This window comes from Callorhinchus milii, unplaced genomic scaffold (assembly GCF_018977255.1).
Source record: "Callorhinchus milii isolate IMCB2004 unplaced genomic scaffold, IMCB_Cmil_1.0 Scaffold2, whole genome shotgun sequence".
NCBI classification, from domain to species: Eukaryota; Metazoa; Chordata; class Chondrichthyes; order Chimaeriformes; family Callorhinchidae; genus Callorhinchus; species Callorhinchus milii.
In genome coordinates, this window is record NW_024704743.1 from 32,626,977 (window position 1) to 32,648,811 (window position 21,835).

The window sequence follows — 21,835 nt, forward strand, 5'->3', positions numbered from 1 at the left end:
GGAGGCTCCCAGCGCTGTCAGGATGGGATGCGGCACTTCCAGAGGGACTGCCACAAATCCCAAGGGTGGCCCCAGGGAGAGTCTGGAGCGAAGACCCAAGGTAGATCCCCCCCCCCCCCCCAACAACACCGCCCCCCCCCCCCCACACACACACACACACTCACACTCACACACTCACACACAGGGAATGGATCCCACGAGAGGCTGGAGCTCACTCCTCTGTGGTCTCTGTGTGTGTCCACCCACACCCCCACCCTACACCCCACCCCCACCCACACCCACACTCCCACACCCCCCCCCACACTCCCCACACCCCCACCTCTCCCCCACCCCATACCCCCACCTCAACCCCCACACACCCCCCCACCCCCCCTGCCCTCTTCAGCTTAGTCACAGTACTCCCTGTAATGGGGGAAGCTTTTCTCCGCCCTATCCCCCTAAACGGCACAGATCAGATATAGCCCGAGAGAGGTGTATCATGTTATTTCTAAGAGGTTGTGGACATACGAAGTTAGTTCGCATTAACTGGACCAAAGCAACACTCTTAAAAGACATCAGTCCTCAGAGGAGAGAAGGATTTGGAAAAGTTTGCCCTTTATATGGGTAGCGCGAAGAGCTGAAAGAGCTGTGCTTCGTTTTGCTATGTTCCAGTGATAAAAATGCTGCATTTTAACACTATTTCAACAACCGCGGGCTGACAAGCAGATTGGGCTAAAACGTTGACCAAACACCTTTTTTTGTGAAGATATAATAAGGATAATCTGGGCACTCAATCCACAACTGTTTGTGGACATTGCTGGGCGCAATTGGCTACCAGGTTTCGCCCACAAAATAATTATGGTTTGCATCTTTAGTGTATAGATGACCCAAAAAAAGGAAAGGCGTTCCATTAAATGGAAGGAAGGACGTAGAATAACCAAATGGTTGAGGCAGTTAGCTACACTTATACGGGATTTACCCTTTCTACCTAGAACCTCAATAACAAATAATCTACACGACTATTAAACTTTAATAAAAAAAAGTTTACAGCTAAGGTTTATCCCCCTTCTTTCATGATGCAAATAGAATCAAAAAGCTCTGTTATGGCACTGATATGTAACTCCATTGTGATGAGTATGAAACATGGCTATTCTACCTCCTGAAGGCAAATAAGATTTGCCAAAGTTATTTCCTCATGAATTCATTGACTGCAACGGATCTATTCATAATGTTTTCCAGTTTCTGAACATATTAAGAACTATTTTGCAGAGTGAAATTCCTTTTATCACTTAGGGTAGCAACTTTGATGACAAACATATAAGTTAGCTATAAGTAAAATATCTCATCCTTGATGTTCAGATGCAATTTATTTAAAAGACAGTGTTGTGATTCAGACTTATTGAATTATGTGCATGTACCTGTTTCAGTTGGTAGCACTCTCACCAATGAGTAGGAAGGTTGTCGGTTCAAGCTCCAATTGGGACTTGATACCCCACATTGAGGTCTCCATTTCACCATTGATAACATCATTCATAGGGATGGGGTCTACATGGATAACACCCAACCCCAACTCCCTCTGCCTCCGACCTTACCCCAAATGAAGCCAAAACCCTCATGCGTGTGTTTGTCACCTCCTGCCTGGATTACTCAAATGCGCTCCTTGCTGGTCTCCCCAGCTCCACTATTCAAAAAATGCCGGTTGATACTTACCTGGACCAAACTCGGTACCCTATCTCACCAGTTCTGGCCAGGCTCCCCATCACCATCGACTTCAATATCGTCTCGTGTTCAAATCCATTCATTCCCTGGCAGCTCCCTACCTCTTCGACCTCCCCACTCCGCAATCCACCACCCGTCGCCTCCTCTCAACTGGCACCAGCCTCCTATTTGTACCTCACACCTTCCGCTCCACCATTGGAGGTTGCGCTTTCAGCCACTACGTCCCAAAACTGTGGAACATTCTCCCTCAATACTTCTGCCTTGCCCTCTTCCCTTTTTCAAGTCCCGCCTGAAAACCTTCCTTTTTGACTGTGCTAAGTCACTTCCCCTGTTTCCAGGGCCAATGCTGTTCTGACTAATGCCTGTCAGATATCAAGTTCTGGATGAGTTTTAACCTTTCTATAGCTCAAAATCAAGAAGACCAAGACTCTCCTTTGCTCCCGTCAGCTACCTTCTACCTCAGGCACTGGCATGTGGAGGCTCCTTCCCCTTTGCAGAAGTGGAACCTATCAAGTCTTGTCCACTGAGTTTTATTTGATCTCTAATTATTTTCAATTCCTACGTTGGGGCTGTTATCTGCTTGGTTTTCCCTCATACCTGCAACATTGCCTATATATGCCACTACCTCACCCACAAGGGCTGCCGAAGCCCTGTCCAGGCATAATTATTCTAATGTTCTTCTCATCAGACCACTCATCTCCTCTCTACACAAGATGCAGACTAACCAGCGTAGGTCCTCTGCTGTACCAGGTTCTGAGAGTCCATCATCCCGATTCTCGCTCGGCTCCACTGGCTCCCCATTCCCCAGCGGATCGAATTCAACAACCTCATCTTTACTTTCAAATATCTCCTTTGCCTTACCCACCCTACCTCAGGACTCTCCTACCCTGACAACTTCCTCCAATCAATAAACACCAACCTGTCTGATCCGCTCCACAATTGGTGGCCGAACTTTCAACCATTCTGCCTTCACTCTGGAGCTTCATTCTGGAATCCCTCTGCTTTGCTCCCTCCCTCAAAACCCACCTGAAAACCTATCTTTTCAACCATGGTTTCAGCCATCTTCCCCCCCTACCCCCTGCCCTGACACCCCACTCCTCCCCCACTTCCCCTAGTCCCTCCAGCTCCAGTTCCCAGTCACGCTATATAATTACAACTGTAAAATTATAATGGAAACATTTATACAATTGATATACTACCTTTTATCAAAATATTTCAAAGAATTATTCTGTAAAGTTAATGACTGTGTATTTGTAGATCATGGCAGCTGCCAATTACAGAGCAAACAGCCATGAAGTGAATGCCTTTTTTTTATCGGGGGGATTGTTCATCAGGACACCATGAGAAGCCCCCTTCTCTTTTCAAATAGTGTCATGGGATCTTAAAAAGCACACCTGTTGAGGCAGATGGGACCTTGGTTTTATGTTACATCCGAAGGATGGCTCCTCTGACAAAGAAGTACGCACCCACACTACATTGAATTTCTTAAACTGGATGTTGCAATGAATGCAACAAAAAAAATCCTTGCATTTGATATAGTGCCTTATCATGTCTTCAAGATGTCTTAAAGCACTTCACAAAATATAATGTAAAGTGAATTGACCTCTGCTCTCCTGTCACAGTAGGGAACATGTTATGAAATTTACCAATACGTTTTACTTGTAAATCCCATCGTTACCATTATCCCATATACATTATTTTCACTACGATTGTCTTTAAGCCCTGATCACAATTCAATATTTTTGGCAGTCCTCTCACAGGATTCATTCAATGGGTTTGTTGATTTAATTTACGTCACTGATCTTGGCAAAGAGATATTGTAGGCTACACAGGAAAAGAACTCTGAATAATAGTCAATGTTCATACTACATGTGAGCAACTTGAGTTCTCCACCAGATGAATTGTACAAAATTAATTTACTGGCAGCCTGATTCATGGTTACTTGGAAAATGTATAATACAATCAATTTATTTGTGTTTCTCAGACTCAAATCACAGTCCCTAAGTCAACATTGAACACAACTTGTTTTTACTCCAGTCTTCAGTTGCACAGTGTATCTGTGACCTTCACAGACCTATTTTGGAACATATACAGCTGGTTTCAAGGCAAAACTGAGTCATTGGGGCCAAAGAAATGAAAGATCTGTTTGTGACACATAAGTGACAGCGCAACAGGAACATAGTAAAAACTTATTCGGAAACAACCCCACCCCACCCAACCCCACACCACCCACCACCACCCCCCACCACCACCCTACCCCACCCCACTCCACCCATACCCCACCACCACCACCCGCCACCCACACCCCACACACCACCCACACCACCCCATACCCCACCACCACCACCCCCACCCCCCACCCACACCACCCACACCACCCACACCACACCACCCCCACCCACACCACCACCACCACCCCCCACCCACACCACCACCACCCCCACCCACACCACCCACACCCCACCCACACCACCCCATACCCCACCCCACCACACCACACCCCCACCCACACCACCCCATACCCCACCCCACCACCCACACCCCACCCACACCACCCACACCCCACACCACCACCACACCACCCCCACTCCACACCCACACCACCCCATACCCCACCCCACCACCCACACCCCACCCACACCACACACCACCACCACACCAACCCCACCCCCCACCCACACCCCACCCACACCCACACCACCCCCACTCCCCACCCACACCACCCCCAACCCACACCCCACACCACCCACAACCCCACCCCACACCACCACCCACCCCACACCCACCACACCCACACCACCACCCCACCACACCCACACCACCACCATATACCACCGCACACCACCACCACCCCACACCACCCACCCAACCCCACACCACCCACCACCACCCCCACCACCACCCTACCCCACCCCACTCCACCACCCTACCCCACCACCACCCACCCTACCCCACCCCACTCCACCCCACCACCCTACCCCACCACCACCCCCCCCCCACCCCACCCCACCACCACCACCCCCCACCCTACCCCACCCCACCCACCACCACCCCCCACCCCATCCCACCCATCACCACCCCCCACCCCACCCACCACCACTCCCCACCCTACCCCACCCCATCCCACCTACCACCACCCACCACCCCACCCCACAGTGACTGGAGGTCTTCCCCATCGCACATACACACACACATCACCACACCCACACTGACAAACTCCCCATCTCTCCTGGGTAAAATAATAATAATAATTTGATATGACAACAACTTGCATTTATATAGCCCCCCCTTCCCCCCCACCACCCTACTCCCCTCACAGGGGTAGGGTCCCAGAGCCCTGGCAGAGTACGACACCGAGCCGGGGTGGGGGGGGGAAGGGGAGGTGACCGTAGGTGCGGTCGAATTGGAAGGTCTTCAGGCGCCACCTGAGGATGGGGAAGGAAGGGGCAAGGCAGCGGGATAGTGGGAGAGTGTTCCAGAGTTTTCACAGTAGCTGAAAGCACACTATCAAAGGCTCTGAGACTATAACGTTCGCGAGAGGCCCTATACAAATCCAAGTTGTGTGTAATTATATTGTTGGTTGTTAATTCCCCTCTGGATAAAGCAATGCTTCTGGTTGTTTATCCTGAAAACTTGGATTTTGAAGTCCCAACTCTGTGACCTCTTTTGTATCATTTGATTCTATTCAGATGCACAGGAAACAACAGGTTTCCTGTACATTTGAAAGTTTGGTTCTGACTTTACTTCCCCAATCACAGTTAAAAAAAGAATCTCTATTAGGTCCATTGCTGAGGGATCTTTTTTCAAGACTAAACAGCCCAAGTTTGTGAAATCATTGCTGGTTAGTTATGGCCACTTCTGGTTTATAAAATTTATTTTCACCTTCATTGCAATATATAACAATAATAATAATAATCCTTGCATTTGATATAGCGCTTTTGACATCTTTTGGACATCTCAAATCGCTTCACAGAATAGACTATGAAGTGAATTGATTGTATATTTGTGGGTGAAAATGTGGCAGCCAATTGCACACAGCAGGTCCCACAAACAGTCGTTGATTGAAGTGACCAATTTATTATTGTTTTTTTTTGAGGATTATTATCAGGGTGTGGTGTAAGGAAACTTGTCCAAGGTTTCACCCTGCCGGGAATTGAATCCAAGTCTCTCGTTTGCAAAGCGAGTGCTTTACCCACTAAGCTACAGGACTCCACAAATAGCTTCAAATAGGTCAGAGCAGCACAGACACACATTCTTCCCCCATATCTATACAGCCCTTGCTCCAAGGGAAGAGCACTGTCCCTATTGACCAGTTCTTGTTCCATATAAGTCAGCACTTATCAATTATCAGGCACCAAGTAGTGTCTACTGATATCACAGCAACTGGAACAAGACGACGGTTTCCATTCCAAAATGTCTCCTTCCTCCCCACAAATTAAACAGCCGCAATGCAAGTAAAGCCATGGTTTATTTAAATAATTGGGATTGAGAGAGGGAGATCCAATGACTAGGGGGCAATGTGGCTGAAGCATGACCACCAAATGTAGTACAGAGAGGTCAGAGGTGCACAGCTGGATTGGCTCCCCAGAAGGGACCTCAAGTTTAATTTTTTTTAAAGAGGTTGAAATTGAACGGGACAGCAGATTGTCAAGTATTAACCAATTTTATGCGACTAAAATTCAAAAGATCTCATTGAAGAGATTGTGTGTAAGGCAAAGGAGAATGGGATGTTTAAAGGAGCATTAGCCAGCCCAAGCCATGGGAATACTGTACGGCTGAATACAAAGAATTAATGGCAGGAACAAGTTAAATAAGAAAAAGAAAAATGGATTAATTATCCAGTCCCTGTGGATAATGTGACCAGAAATGCGACCAAAACGCTCGGTAGCATGAAGTAAAATGTGAGAAAGCACTTAATGAGTTAAACAATGCAAATCGGAATATATAGGAACAGCTATTTGAAGTCGAACATGCAGCCAGACAGTCCAGTGTGAGGATGTACACTAGTTACATGAAATGAAGCAGGAGTGTGATACATTTCGAAAACAAGTGGAAGCCGTGTCAAGGAAAAAAGGTCTGGTAGACAAAAAACTGGACGACGTCAAAGCAGCATATAGCTATCTCTAGGCAGATGACCCAGGGTTCTGCCAACTCACACAAGGAGTGCAAAGCTGAAATAAACAAGTTACGAGCAAAGCTGGGAATTTAGCGGGGAGGTATAGCAGCTACCAGCCATTGTTTGAGGAAAGTTACAGATTGGGATGAATTAAACAAAGAAGCCGCAGAATACCAATACAATGTACAATATCACATTTGTATAGCGCCTTTCAGATCGGGAGGATGTCCCAAGGTGCTGGACAGTCAGGAATTTGGACCCGAGCAGGGGTGGGGGTGGGTTGGGATCAGGGAGAAGGATCAGGGGTTACAACCCACCAGGCAGGTAGTCTATCCTCAGGCACCAGTAAAATGTCAGTGAGCATTTGATTACTGAGTCAGGAGGTTGTGGGTTGAAGCCCCAAATTAAAGTTTAGTAATTCAAAATTTTAAATTTAATAAAGTCAGTTAACTTTACAGTATATTCTGTGAAGTGCTTTGAAACATCGCGAAGACGTGATAATGCTCTTATTATTTATTATTATTAGAGCTCTTGTTGGATCATTGTCTTTCATATCAAATGTTAACCTGAAGTTCCGTCTGCCTGTTTAGGTGGATGTGGAAAAGAGGAGAGTTTCTCCTGGTATCCTGGCCAACATTCCTCGGATAAAATTCATCATTTAGACGAGGGTGGACCGAGCTAATGGCTGCTGAGGGCCGGATCCCCTATTTGAGAAATGTCCATGGGCTGCATAAGCAATATTTTTGTGTTTTCCTTCCAGAAACATAACATAGCATATACAGGTTATGGAAGGAGTGAGTGGGCCAAATTAAATGAAGTGGATGGATGAAATTGGGCTGCCAGTTGGACCACCCTGATTAGTTCATGGATGTTTGTACATTTCTTTCAAAGAAAACAAAAATGTACACTCAAATCTTCCCCAAAATCATTCTTTATTCTATATAAATACATTTTGATAAAATTACTCCTAGCAGGTATGATCTATGATGTCAATAATGTGGCCACAACATAGAAAGTTAACAAGATTTACAGAATTAAAATGAATTATTACACATATTAAAATCACAAGTATTTGAATGCTGATATGTACAAATCCTATTTCTGTAGGAAAATTCCAAAGCACCATAATTTAATCTACATTTTGTATACATCATTGATCCCTATAGTTTCTGCATTATTTTTAATGCATTATAAATTGAATGCAAGCTGATTGTTTAAAACAAGTCTCCAATAGTTGTAAAACCTACACAACATACTATTCAGAGTGTTCAGAATTCCTTTCAGAAAAATAAAATATGGCTTGAGAAGATTTTCAAAGCCCTTTTTAAAAAAAAATACACCTGTATCGACAATTCACCTACGCTGAGCAGAACTGCAAAAAACAGAACATAATAATAATCTTTGCATTTGATTATAGTGCCTTATCACATCTTCAAAACATCTCAAAGCGCTTCACAGAATATACTGTAAAGTGAATTGACTATATTCTTTGGGGGAAAACATCCCTTTAATTCGTTAGTACAGTGATTAAATACTGAACAGTCCACTGCTGCCGCGTTTCGCCCACAAATATACAGTCAATTCACTTTACAGTATATTCTGTGAAGCGCTTTGAGACGTCTGGAAGACGTGAAAAGCACTATATCAAATGTAAGGATTATTATTATTATCCTCAGTAAATCACTGGTCATCTTCAATTGGTGTCACTGTGAGTGCTCAAATTCAAAGCTTGTTTATGAATCCGGTACTCCAGACATTCTAAGGTTGGAGGGTATCTATGCAGCTCAAATTTATTGGCAAACAAGGAATCTTCAGCATCCAACCAATTCAAATCTCCAGTTCCATATATACAAATAGCTCTCACATAGTGACCTGCAAGACAAAAAGGAGGTCCATCATTTTAGTTAGTTTGCAAGTTTTAGACATAAATTTGCCATTGTCTCAGCCAAAATACAGCAACTCCAACAATGTAGCACATCGGCAGCACTGCATTAGTGTCAGCCTACGCTTGTGAGTTTAATGTTTTGATGTTGGGATTGAATTAGGAAGCAATTAGGAAGGTTAATAGCATGTTAGCGTTTATTGCAAAGGGGTTAGAGTACAAGAGTAGGGAAGTCTTACTGCAATTGTATTGGGGTTTGGTGAGACCGCATCTGGAATATCGTGTGCAGTTTCGGTCTTCTTATCTAAGAAAGCATATACTCGCCTTAGAGGGGTGTTGCAACATAGGTTCACTAAGTTGGTTCCTGGGATGGGGGGGGGTTGACCTACGAGGAGAGGTTGAGCAAACTAGGTCTATATTCTCTAGAATACAGAAGAATTAGAGGTGATCTTATTGAAATCTATAAGATTCTTAAGGGTCTTGACAGGGTAGATAGTGTGAGAATGTTTCCCCTGGTTGGAGAATCTAAAACTAGGGGTCATAGTCTCAGGATTAAAGGTCAGTCCTTTAGAACTGAGTTGAGAAAACATTTCTTCACTCAAGAGGGTAGTGAATTTATCGAAATCTCTACCCCAGAAGTCTGTAGATGCTCAGTCCTTGAACATATTGATAGATTTTTAAAAACTAAAGGGATTAAGGGATATGGGAATAGGGCGGGTAAATAGAATTAGGTTAGAAGATCAGCCATGATCTTATTAAAGGAGTTGAATGGCCTACTCCTGCTCATATTTCTTATGTTCTTATGAATCCAGAGCCTTCTAACAGAGAGGGGAAATTGTTCAATCTGTGGATTGTTCAAGTGTTGAGAGTCTATCCTGTACGAAGTGCACTATTTAAATGCAGGTATATTTAGTTACAGTATTTTTGTACTTTGAATTCAAAGAGCAGATAGTCGTGTAATTGCTTACATGCCTGTGTGTGCACAACTGCCTGGCATGCAGACCTCTTGTGCCTTTTGCTGACACAAACTGAGGGTGAGGGAAATGTGTCACACTTACTTGAGGGATAGATACAGAGGGTCGAGAAAACCTGTAAACAAGTAGATAAATATTTGGAACAAAATAAAACTGGAGTATGGGGAAATTTTTTTTTTTGGTCAGCCAAGTGTCTGAAACATGTGGAAACCCATCACCATGGTTTAGAGTATCCAAACCAAGCAAAGAAAAGGGAAGGGGATTAGCTAACTCCGGTGGGGGATCAGGCACAAGTAGAGGCGGCATAGCCCAAATGGTGCTGTATATGTTCCCCGACTTCTATCATTTTGAAACAAGCAACTTAGAATCATAGAATCTCACAGCACAGAAGAAGGCCCTTCGACCCATTGAGCCTGTACCGGTTCTTTGAAAGACCTATCCAACTAGTCCCACTCTCTACCGCTCTTACCCCATAGCCCTGGAAAAAATTATCATCCAACTTTTATTATAATAATACTAATCCTTGCATTTCATATAGCACCTTATCATGTCGTTGAGAAGTCTCCAAGCTCTTCACAGAATATATTGTAAAGTGAGGACGGGATGCGGCAGACAATTACGCACAGCAGTAACCCACAAACAGTCGTGGGTTGAGATTTTTTCTCGCTCTTTATATTGGGAGTTTCTCTGTGTTGCTCTGTTTTTGGTGAGACATTAAACTGAGGTTGTGTTTGCTTGTTCTGACAGTTCAGGTCTCAGTTAAAATAATCTTTACATTTGATACAGCACCATCCACATTGAGACTTCTCAAAGCGCTTCACATGATCATCCTTGATTATACTGCAGCAAATTGAAGAATCATGGCTTTTTAAAACTCTTGCCACCAAACAAAAAAATGTTAGTAGGTAATATGGGGAGTTGACCCAAACAGACTTCAATGTACAATGATCAAACTTTCTTCAGCAATCGGAAATGAAGGTTAAAATTGTAAGGAGCAAGCAACATGCTTCAAATGCAAGACATACACATAATTCAGTAATATTAGATTACATTGGCCTCATCCTCACCTATATATCCCTCCACTCCCTAGCACTTCCTTACCATTCCAACCTTCTACTCTCCCCTCTGCTCAGCTAACTTGGGCTTGTTGTGGGTTCCCCACCATCTTCATGCCACCATTAGTGGCCTAACCTCTGGAACTCCTTCCCTCAACTCTTCCATCCCACATCCCGCTCCATCTGCCAAGTCTTACCTTAAAACCTACCTTACCTCCCCCTTCCCCCTCGCTCAGCATCTGACCACATCCTTGTAAAGCTCTCCGAGGCATTGCAGCAACAACAACTTGCATTTATATACAAAACCCTTCATGCAGGTTAGCATGTCAGAGCGCTTAACAGTAGCAGAGCTTGATACCGAACAAATGGCTCCTTGCATTTGATATAGCGCTTTGAGAAAGGATGTGACTGTAGGCACAGTTGAAGAGAAAAGTTTGGGTTCAATCCGAAGATGGGCAAGGAGGAGGCAAGATGAGGGCTTGGGGCAGAGAGTTCCAGAGTCTCTGGCACAGTGACTGAAAGCATGGCTATTGGTTGTGGAGCGGAGGGGACGAGGGATGTGCAGGAGGTCGGAGCCAGCTAAGCAAAGGGGGTGGGTTGCGGAATATGCCAGCGAAGTAGGGTAAATGCCAGGGCATGAAGTGATATGTATGTGAGTTAATTGCACTATGTGAAGGCAGCAATATAAATAAAGCGTGGTGCGTGTATTAGATTCAAAATGAAACAATCAATTTACCATAGCACTTCTCTCCCGCTTTCAGACCTTGCCATTTTATAGCACGAAGGTTTCCATCCCAGGTTGCTGAGGGCATTGAGCCAGGTACACCTGGGGGGAAATATACACAGCATTCAAATTAGTCTGGAATTTCTGGAATTAGTTCAGTTCTTGTAATATAACATTTCATAAAAGTATAGCATTTCCGTGAAGTGCTACTCAAACCTATTACACTCCAAAACAATGGAAAAGAATGGCTGGATTAAACCCTTGCCAGTGTTTGAGAAGAAACAACAACAAAATTACATTTGTATAGCGCCTTTCACGTCGGGAGGACGTCCCAAGGCGCTGGACAGACAGAGTTACGGACCCGAGCTGGGGGTGGGGGAGGGTGGAGGGCAAGGGGGGAAGCAGGGAGATTCAAAGCACAGTTGAAGAGGAGGGTCTTGAGGTGGGTCTTGAAGGTGGCGAGGGAGGGAGCGAGATGGAGGGACTGCGGGATGGAGTTCCAGAGGGTGGGGGCAGAGTGGCGGAAGTCCCGCCTGCCAATAGTGGGGCGAGCAGGCAGGGGACGTGAAGCAGACAGGAGCCCACTGAGCGGAGGGAGCAAACAGGATGGTAGGGGGTTAGGAGGTCGAGAGGTAGAGGGGAGCAAGACCATGGAGGGCTTTGAAAGTGAGGACTAGGATCTTGAACTGTATCCTCTGTGTGATGGGAAGCCAATGCAGTTGGGCAAGGATGGGGGTGAAAGGGTCGTGGAACCAAGTGAGGGAGAAGACACGGGCTACAGAGTTCTGGATGATCTGCAGTCTGTGGAGGGAGGAGTTGGGGAGGCCGACAAGCAGCGAGTTTGCATAGTTGAGCCTCAATGTTATGAAAGCATGTATGAGGGTTTCAGCGGAGGTGGGGGAAGGCAGAGCGGGTCATGGCGCAGATGTGGGATAGACAGGATAGTTGAGGGTCAAACAAGACCCCAAGGTTGTGGACTGGCTTAGTAAGGTGGAGTGTGCAACCATGGATGGTGATGCTGTCAGCGCCTGAGGTGAGGAGGCGCTGACGGGAGCCAATCAGGAGAGCCTCGGTCTTGTTGATGTTCAACTGAAGAAAATTAGCTCTCATCCAGGACTTGATGTCTGACAGACATTCTGTCAGGACAGCAGTGATCCTGGAGTTAAGGGTGGAGGCAGAGAGGTAGAATTGGGTGTCATCCGTATACATGTGGAAGTTGACCCCACGTCTCTTTGACCATGGCTTCAGCTCCCCTCTCGACTCTCTACCCCCTCCTCGCTCCCTCCCTTCCCTCCCCTCAACCTGACCATTTCCCCTCTGCTCGGGTCCTGACCCAACTGTACAGCGCCTTGGGACGTCCTCCCGACGTGAAAGGCGCTCAATAAATGGAATCTTGTTGTTGTTGTTGTTGTTGATGTCACCAAGAGGGAGGGGAACAAGGACAGAGCCCTGAGGAACGCCACACGAGACGGTCCGGGGGCTAGAGGAGAAGCTGTTTGACCTCTCTGCTACCTTCGATACCGTGGGCCACTCCATCCTCCTCCACTGCCTCTCATCTCAATCTTCAAGGTTCTGTCCTTGAATGATTCAGGTCTTATCTCTCACACCATCTGCAATTTGTCTCCGCCAACAGTTTCTCTTCTAGCCCCTGCACAGTCTTGAATAGTGTTCCTCAGGGCTCTGTCCTCTGTCCTTTCTCTCCCATATCTGTGCCATGACCCGGTCTGCCTTCCCCCACTTCCGCTTTTAATGGTCACTTTGTTACTGGAGGTAAATTCCCTCACCCCTGTACATATACATAAATATAGTAGAATTGATATTGATTCCACTAGGAAGTGTCCTGACCCTCTCCACAACTCCAACTTTTCCAAAGTTACATCTTTCTTTTATTATTATTATTATTATTATTATTATTATTATTATTATTATTATTATTATGATGTGTTAATAACTCCACCACCCTTTGGCACAGAGATAGCTCCCATCATTCACAGGCCACTCTGCACAGAGAGATATGGACAACTTCTAGGCAGCTTTCCACAAGCTGCTTGTTTCTCAGCCTTGAGATCGGCAGGTGTCTGAGGTGCAGCCTTTTCTTTCTTTGGTCCACTGTTCTTACAACTGTACTCAAGGACCTGATTGCTCATTATCTCAGAGGAGTGAATATCTTCCAAGGAAAATATGAAATGTAATCGGAAACTGACCTCAACCCGTCCAGCAAAGCTACTTTTAACCATTTAACTATCAAACTTTCTGGAACATTCAATTGCTGTTTGAAATATACGAAGGCACTCTGAGGTGATAGTCGCTATATTTCAACACAGACCCCCGGGGAACACTGCTCGTCACATCCCGCCAATCAGAAAACATTCCCTTTATCCCTCCTGTCTGCATCCCAATCAATTACTTTCATTTTTGCTAATAACCTCTTGTACGGAAGCTTATCAAATACCTTTTGAAAGTCCATATAGATGACATTCATATACACTCTCACATTAGTGGCCACCTCAAAAAATTCAATTAGATTCATCAGACATGTCCTACCATTCACAAATCCACGCTGACTCTCTTAGTTAGTTAGTTCTCTTCTCTCTCTTAGTTCATACTTGTCCAAGAGCTCAGTCTCTCTGTCCCTGACGAGAAATTCCAGTAACTTCCCCATAACTGAAGTTAAGCTGACAGGTCTGTAGTTAACCTGATTCCCCCCGCCCCCCCCGCCCCCCCACACACCCTCTCTTCTTAAATAACAGAGTGACATTTGCCATTTTCCAAAGCAAAGGCACAATTCCCGAATATAGAGAACATCTGCAATTTTCTCCCTGCTTCTTTTAATGGTGTCCTGAAGATTTGTCCACCTTTAGTCCCATTATTTTCTCCATTACCATTTGCTAATTCAATTCAATTAGTACTTTGCTTTGACTTAATTTTAGGTTCCCTTGTACCACTGGTATTTTGACCACTTCGTTTAATCTCTGAAAATAACTGTAAAGTATTCATTTTGCAAGCCATTTCCTTACTTTCTTTTTTGTCTCACCATTTCACCCACAAAATGCAGTCAATCCACTTTACAGTATATTCTGTGAAGTGCTTTCAGACATCTCAACGACGTGATAAGGCAAGGAAGGATCAAATGCAAGGATTATTATTGGTTTTCTTGCTTCTTTGAAGAAAGAGAATGACCATAGTCCACATCGCCCCCTCAATTGCATATTTCAAGGTCCATCTCAAAACCTACCTCTTTGATCATGCCTTCAGCCCCCCTCCCACCCGCTCCTATCCTCCATCCTCTTGATTCCAACCTCCAGCCAGGGTCCACACTCTTAACTGTCCAGGATCTTGGGATGTCCTTCGATGTGAAAGGTGTTGAAAATAATAATAATCCTTGCATTTGATATAGCACCTTATCACGTCTTGGAGACATCCCAATGCGCTTCACAGAATATACTGTAAAGTGAATTGACTGTATACTTTGTGGGCGAAACACGGCAGCTAATGGCTAGCAGCAGTGTCCCACAAACAGTCGTGGATCGAGTGACCGATTGAAGAGATTACCACCCCTGAAAAGCGATCCCCCAATCGACTAACAAGCGGGTTCCTATGTACTGCTCGGTAAACAGTGGGCGCGCGGAGTAAGGAAACTTAAGTAACATTTTCAATGTCATTTCCTGGTCGCCTGCCCTTTCTCAGCGCAGCCCAGTAGGGCAGTATCTAAGCAAAAGTTAGTGCCCATCACAACCCGCTACAAGACATTAGGTACGATGCGGTACAAACCCGGTATCCTGTTTAACGTCACCCAGTAGTGTTCGTCGGGGCTGTAAGTATCTTTTGACCATTCCAACAAATCCAAGGCTCGTCTGTCTTCGAACAGAAAGCTCACGAATCCTCGCGTCAGAGCGTAGTACGCGCTGCCAAAATATATGGTTAGCCCGTGCGGGGGGCGGGCTTTGAGCTTGTTAGTCTTGACGACCCGGGAATGGCTGCGGGACAAAACGCTTTTGAAGACAAACGCGGTCCGCTGCTTGGCGAAACCCGGAGGCAGTATTCCCGGAGTGAGATTCTTCCCTTTGAAAGCCTTCAAGTGGCGCACAATCTCCAGGTTGGTCTTGAGAGGGTAATCCTGGCCGCAGAGGTTGATGACGTATCTCCAGCGATCGTCCGCCGCCAGGAGGTCCCTCATGCAGTTGATGTCCGCCTGAAGCCGCGAGAAGCCGGCGTAGATGACCGGCTCGCTCTTGGACACCAGGAAGACGTTGGGGTAACAGCGCTCAAGGGTGTCGACCCGCTCCTTGAAGACCGCGGGCGACTTGGGGTCCACGTGGAAGCAGTAGAGGTTGTGGGGTCTGTAGATGGCTCTGAAGAGCCACTCGAGGGTCTCGAAGTCCTTGTGCGCGGTCACGACGAACGCCAGAGGGAAGTCGGTCTCCTCCCGGTCGGCGGGGAACCGCGAGGAGAACGAGTCGGACGCCAACCTCCGGCAGTAGTCGGCTGCGGGGAGCACCGGGCGCGCCGGAGCCCCGGGACCGGCTCTGTCCCACCGGAACGCGCCCCCGCCCTCGCCCCGGAGCAGCGGCTCGCACACGCTCTCCCAGCGGAGGGCGGGGGGGGGGTGGGGGTGGGGGGGGGTCGCCGCCGGGCCGGCGCGGGCCGGACCTCCGCCCGGGATGGAGCCACAGGACCGATAGGAAGCCGAGAGCGCCCACCGCCGCCAACACCGACCCGCAGCGCATCGTGTGTGTCGTGTGTGGCGCCCGCGGGGGCCAGAGCATCGCCGCCCGCAAACCCCACCCCACACACTCACACACACTCACACACACACTCACACACACACACACACACACACACACACTCACACTCACACACTCACACTCACACACACACACTCACACACACACACACCACACACTCACACACACACACACACTCACACACTCACACACACTCACACACACACACTCACACACACACACACACACACACACTCACACACACACACACACCCCTACACACTCACACACACACACTCACACACACACACCACACACTCACACCACACACTCACACACACAACACACCCACACACTGACACTCACACTCACACCACACACTCACACACTCACACTCACACACCACACACACACACACACACACACACACACTCACACACACCACACACACTCACACACACACTCACACACACACACACACTCACACACACACACTCACACACACACCTACACACCTACACACCACACACCCACACACACACACCCCCACCCACACACACACACACCTACACACCAGACACCCACACACACTCACACACACACCTACACACCAGACACCCACACACTCACACACACACACCCCTACACACTCACACACACACACCCCTACACACTCACACACACACACCCCTACACACTCACACACACTCACACACACACACACACCCACTCACCACACACACACACACTCACACACACCCCTACACACACCCCCCACACCCACCTACACACTCACACACACACCCACACACACACACACCCCTACACACCTACACACACCCACACACCCCTACACACACACACCCACACACCCCTACACACACACACACACACACCCACACACAGTGGGGGGGGGGAGGGGGCTGTGCTGTGCTGTGGGTGTGGAAACGGAACATATTTATTTCCTGGTTTTCGAGCGGTTTTCTGCTACTTCCCTGTGCACCGCCAGCGAACCCGGACCGACCCGACCCGACCCGCAGGAACACACCCGGACTGAGCCCCAAGTCAACCTCTCCATCACATACACCAAACCCATCCCGGACCCCTCTCTCCTCTCTCTCCTCTCTCTCCTCTCTCTCTGTCCCTCACAGGGAAGTCCCCACATCTGCACCAGTGCCACATGTCACTGCAGAGATCCCTGACGCACAACAAGACTGCACTGCCCTTTGCCCCCCCCCCTCCCCAGTGGGTTTATTTGTTGTGCAGTGCAGATGCTTCGAGCAAATAACTGCCACAGCATCTCAACTCGGGGGCAAAGTCCCGAGGAGACGCACACCCAGTGGTGATAAGCCGCGCGTTTGAGGCGGCTCCTTGTCGCGTCTTTCGAGACGTCCCGAAGCGCTTCGCGGAACACGCTGCGGCGTGAGCTGACGGTATATTCGCGGGCGGTGCGTACCACGCCCTGGGTTCGGTTCCCGGGCAGGACGAAACCTTGGGCAAGTTTCCTTACTCCACACGCCTGCTGATAATCCGGCCAAAGAAAAATAACAAGTTGGTCATTTCAAACCACGACTGTTTTAAGATACGCTTATTCACCGCCTCCGAAAAGTCTTCTCCAGTTGTCGTGTCTTTCATTGACTGCACTGATGCCAATTCTTCTGTGAGCTCAAAATGTTTGGTGATACCTCGAATAAAAATTATCAACTAGGCTGTGTCTTTGACAACACAACTCTCATCGAGTGCCAGTGAAAAACAGGCAAAATTGCTTACTTTATTTTGTAACTGCAGAAACCGGTTCTCAGGGATATCTCCGATACATCTCACAATAGTTTGCCTTGGCAAGCTAATGTTCTCAAACTGCTTTTTCTTATCTGGGTGTAAAATCAAGGCAGAGTCAAGCATACATTGCTTTATAAATTCTCCTTCAGAGGATAGTTTGCTGTTCTTGGCGATTTTGAATGCAATCACATAACTCACTCTTTTAATCTCATCCTAGGACACAAATTGTTTTATGGAAATGCTTTGCTCTTTTTGCATTCGAACAACCATCTCATCAGCTTTCTTTCCTTTCTCTTTGGCAGAAACGTTCTTATATTTGCAAGCATGTTTGCTCTCAAAATGGTGATTCAAGTTGTAGTCTTTGAGCACTCCCACACATTCTTTGCAAATTAAGCACACAGCTTTTCCACCCACAATGGTACAAAAATATGTAGAAGTCCATTCTTTGTTGAATATTTGGCCTTCAGCGTCCACTTTCCGCTTCTTTGATAAACTAATTTCGAATGAACGTCCTCTTCAGTGAAAAGTATAGCCACGGTTGCCGCACACGTGTTTGAAAATTTGCCGATCGGTACATTTCTGAGGTCAGCCTGATTCAACCCTTAAGCGAGCGTGCGCACAACTAAGCAGTGTGATTGCCTGATGTTCCCGGTCAGATTCAAATGCAAAATTTGTGGGACTTTCTGGGACTGAACAAACTATAATTTTTTCTATTGCCAGACACAATGGCGGGCCAGATAGAATCATTTGGCGGTCTGGATATGGCCCGCGGGTCGTATTTTGCCCACCCCTGATCTAAAGGTTTATGCAGGAAATGTATTGGACAGCAGTTTTCATGTACAGACAGCAAAATCACAGTGTGTGTGGCATTCTTTCTGCCGTGTCTCTATAATTTGGTGCAATCTGCAGATGTATCTTGTACTGTCTCTGTACTACAGGCACCAAAATGCTACCAGGGTTTTAAAGCGTTAAATTATGAGTATAGGTTGCATAACGGATATTCATTTTACATATCCAGTGCTTCAGGAAACATTATTGCTGCTGAGATGGTCTTCTCTTCTTTCCTGTCTAACACAATTAGATACAAACCCCTTGATTATGGTTTATGTCCTTACTTTGTGCTTCACTTAGCTAAATGCATTTTAGAAGGTGTTAGATCAACAACTTCTTTTAACTTCCAGCGTAGAGTTCTGGTGAGTCGGGGTTGGGGGAATGTGGGGGAAGGTGACTGTAAGCACAGTCAAAGAGAAAGGTTTTCAGGTGGGACTTGAAAGGGAGAAAGAGGCAAGGCAGAGGGATTGAGACAGAGTGTTCCAGAGCTTTGGGGTATAGTGGCTGACAGCAAGGTGTCCAATGGTGGGGTGGAGGGTGCGAGGGACGAGCAGGAAGCCAGTACCAATCGAGAGAAGGCGCCGGGTGGTGGATTGGGGAGTGAGGAGTGAAGTTGAGGAGTTCAGATCAGCAGGAGTGAAGATGTTGACAACAACAACAAGATTACATTTGTATAGCGCATTTCACGTCAAGTGTACAGCATTTCAGACCCGAGTTGGGGTCAGGGGTGGAGAGGGGAGGGGAAGGGTTGACAGCTCAAATGTGGAGTCTTATAGCTCAGTGGTTAGAGCCCTCGCCTCACAAATGAGAGACCTGGGTTTGATTCCCGGCAGGGCAAAACCTTGGGAAAGTTTCCTTACTCCACACATCTGATAATAATCCCTGAAGAAAGAAAAGCAATAATAAATTGGTCACTTCAATCCACAACTGTTTGTGGGACACTGCAGTTCGCAATTGGCAGTATATTCTGTAAAGCGCTTTGAGATGTCTGGAAGATGTGAAAAGCGCTATATCAAATGTAAGGATTATTATTATTATTATAAATGTACCTATCGGGATCAACATGTGAATTAAATTTTTCTAATATTTATTTGTGTCTTTCTGTCACAGATTGAGACATTTACACGTACCCTCATATCTGTGTTTGAGTATAGGGTAAGGCTGACACTTGAAATTCAACTTTCAACGATTAGGTCAATTGTGGTATCGTGCATGCTACAACATTTCTTTGCTTGTTAGCTGTTTTACTGACCAATCGTTCTTTCAATCCACCATGGCTAGGTCCCTTTTTAACTCATTGAAATACGTCCTCTTCCAGTTGAATATCGTCACCTTTGATTGTTCGTTGTTCCTTTCCATAAGTACTCTAAACCTAATGATGTTGTCCAGATGCTCACCTACTGAAACCAGCTCCACTTGCACCACTTTGTTCCCCAGAACTAGATCCAGCACTGCTTCCTTCCTCGTTGGGGTTGGAAACATACTGATCCAGAAAGTTATCCTGCACACATTTCAGGAATCTTTCCCCCTCCTTGCCTTTTCCACTGTTATTTTGCCAGTCTATGTTAGGATAATTGAAGTCCACCATTATCATTACTCTACTAGTTTTGCATCTTTCTGAAATCTTCTTGGAGATTTGCTCGTCTGTCTCCTTCCCACTATTTGTTGGTCTATAGCATGCACCTAACAAAATAACAGCTCCTTTTCTGCTCCTTAACTCTAACCAAATAGATTCTGTTTTTGGACCCTGTAGCACATCGTCCCTTTCCACAAGGGTTGTAACTGTATCTTTAATTAATATTGCCACCATCCTTCCCTATCCCTCCTGGATACATTGTAGCCAGGAATATTCAGCTCCCATTCCTGGCCATGTTTGAGCCAGGTCTCTGTTATTGCCATTACATCAAAACCCTATGTGGCAACTTGAACCTGAAGCTCACCAAGCTTATTTGTCACACTCCGTGCATTTACTCACATGCACTCCAAGACCGACTGAGTCTGCTCTGCATTTCTTCCCCCCCATCTAATCCCTCCTTTTTCTGGACTACTTCTTATTACCTCACTATTCGACTCTCCCAGCCCTCTATGCAACTTGTTTCTCCTCCCTGATGCCACATCCTGATTCCCTTCCCCACTCAAAATTAGTTTAAACCTTTCCCCACAGCACTAGCTAACCTCCCTGCAAGAACATTGGTCCTAGCCCTGTTCGGGTGTAACCCATCCACCTTGTACAGGTCCCATCAACTGGTCCCAATGTTCCAAGAACCTGAAGCCCTCCTTTCTGCACCATTTCTCCAGCCACGCATTCATGTGTTTGATCCTGCTGTTTTGATACTCACTTACATGAGGCGCTGGGAATAATCCAGAGATCACCACCTTTGAGGTCCTACTCTTTAGCTTTTTCTCCAGCTTCTGATATTCTCCCTGTAGGATCTCAGCCCTTTTTCCCTTATGTCATGGATCCCAACATGGACCATGAAATCTGGATGTTCCTCTTCCCCATGTAGAATGTTTTGCACCCGTTTCATGATGTCTTCAAACCTGGCACCAGGGAGGCAATATACCATGCGAGAGACACATTTTTGGTTGCAAAAACGTCTGTCTACTCCTTCCACCAGTGAGTCCCCAATGACAATTGCACTGACACTGTTCCCTGTGTCCACCTATGCATCCATTTACTTTTGACTCCTCTCCCTAGAGGTGTCATCACCCTCCCAGGCATTCAGTACAGAGAACCAGTTTGTGAGTGCCACATTCTCAGGGGATTTCTTCATTGCCTGTCCCGACTTCCTACCATAGGCTGTGGAGTGACCACTTCCTGAAACATTTGAGCAATTTACTCTTCAGCCTCCGATATGCTGTGTAGCAACACCAGCCTCTCCTCAAGCTCAGAAACCTTGAGGTCAAGCTCGAGCAGCCGAGGCACGTGTTTGACCGGGGCACACAAAGCATCCAGGAGTTCCCACTTAGCACACATTGTGCAAGCAACTGGTCTCAGCTGCACTGCCATATTCCTAGACATATTTTATATTATTTTAATATAACTATTATA

The 21,835-nt window shown here is 46.6% G+C and overlaps 1 protein-coding gene across 1 annotated transcript; it reads right to left on the bottom strand.

Annotated features, from left to right (window-relative positions):
* Positions 1-8,443: 8,443 nt before the first annotated feature.
* Positions 8,444-21,793, bottom strand: LOC103184570 (N-acetyllactosaminide beta-1,6-N-acetylglucosaminyl-transferase-like). The gene is made up of 5 exons (XM_007902663.2): positions 21,624-21,793; positions 21,252-21,324; positions 15,221-16,031; positions 11,462-11,551; positions 8,444-8,686 (listed from the first exon to the last, which is right to left on the bottom strand). The coding sequence occupies exons 1-5, from the start codon at positions 21,791-21,793 to the stop codon at positions 8,508-8,510; spliced, it is 1,323 nt and encodes a 440-aa protein (XP_007900854.2). The 3' UTR covers positions 8,444-8,507.
* Between the last annotated feature and the right edge of the window lie 42 nt (positions 21,794-21,835).

What these genes read in the sequence shown, in the direction of transcription:
- LOC103184570 (XM_007902663.2), bottom strand. Translation starts at nt 21,793, where the DNA reads ATGGCAGTGCAGCTGAGACCAGTTGCTTGCACAATGTGTGCTAAGTGG. An exon ending in GACGTTAAACAGGATACCGG is followed by an intron (nt 11,552 to 15,220) that starts GTTTGTACCGCA and finishes ATTTCCCCCCAG; the next exon opens with GTGTACCTGGCTCAATGCCC. An exon ending in AGCGGGAGAGAAGTGCTATG is followed by an intron (nt 8,687 to 11,461) that starts GTAAATTGATTG and finishes TTTGTCTTGCAG; the next exon opens with GTCACTATGTGAGAGCTATT.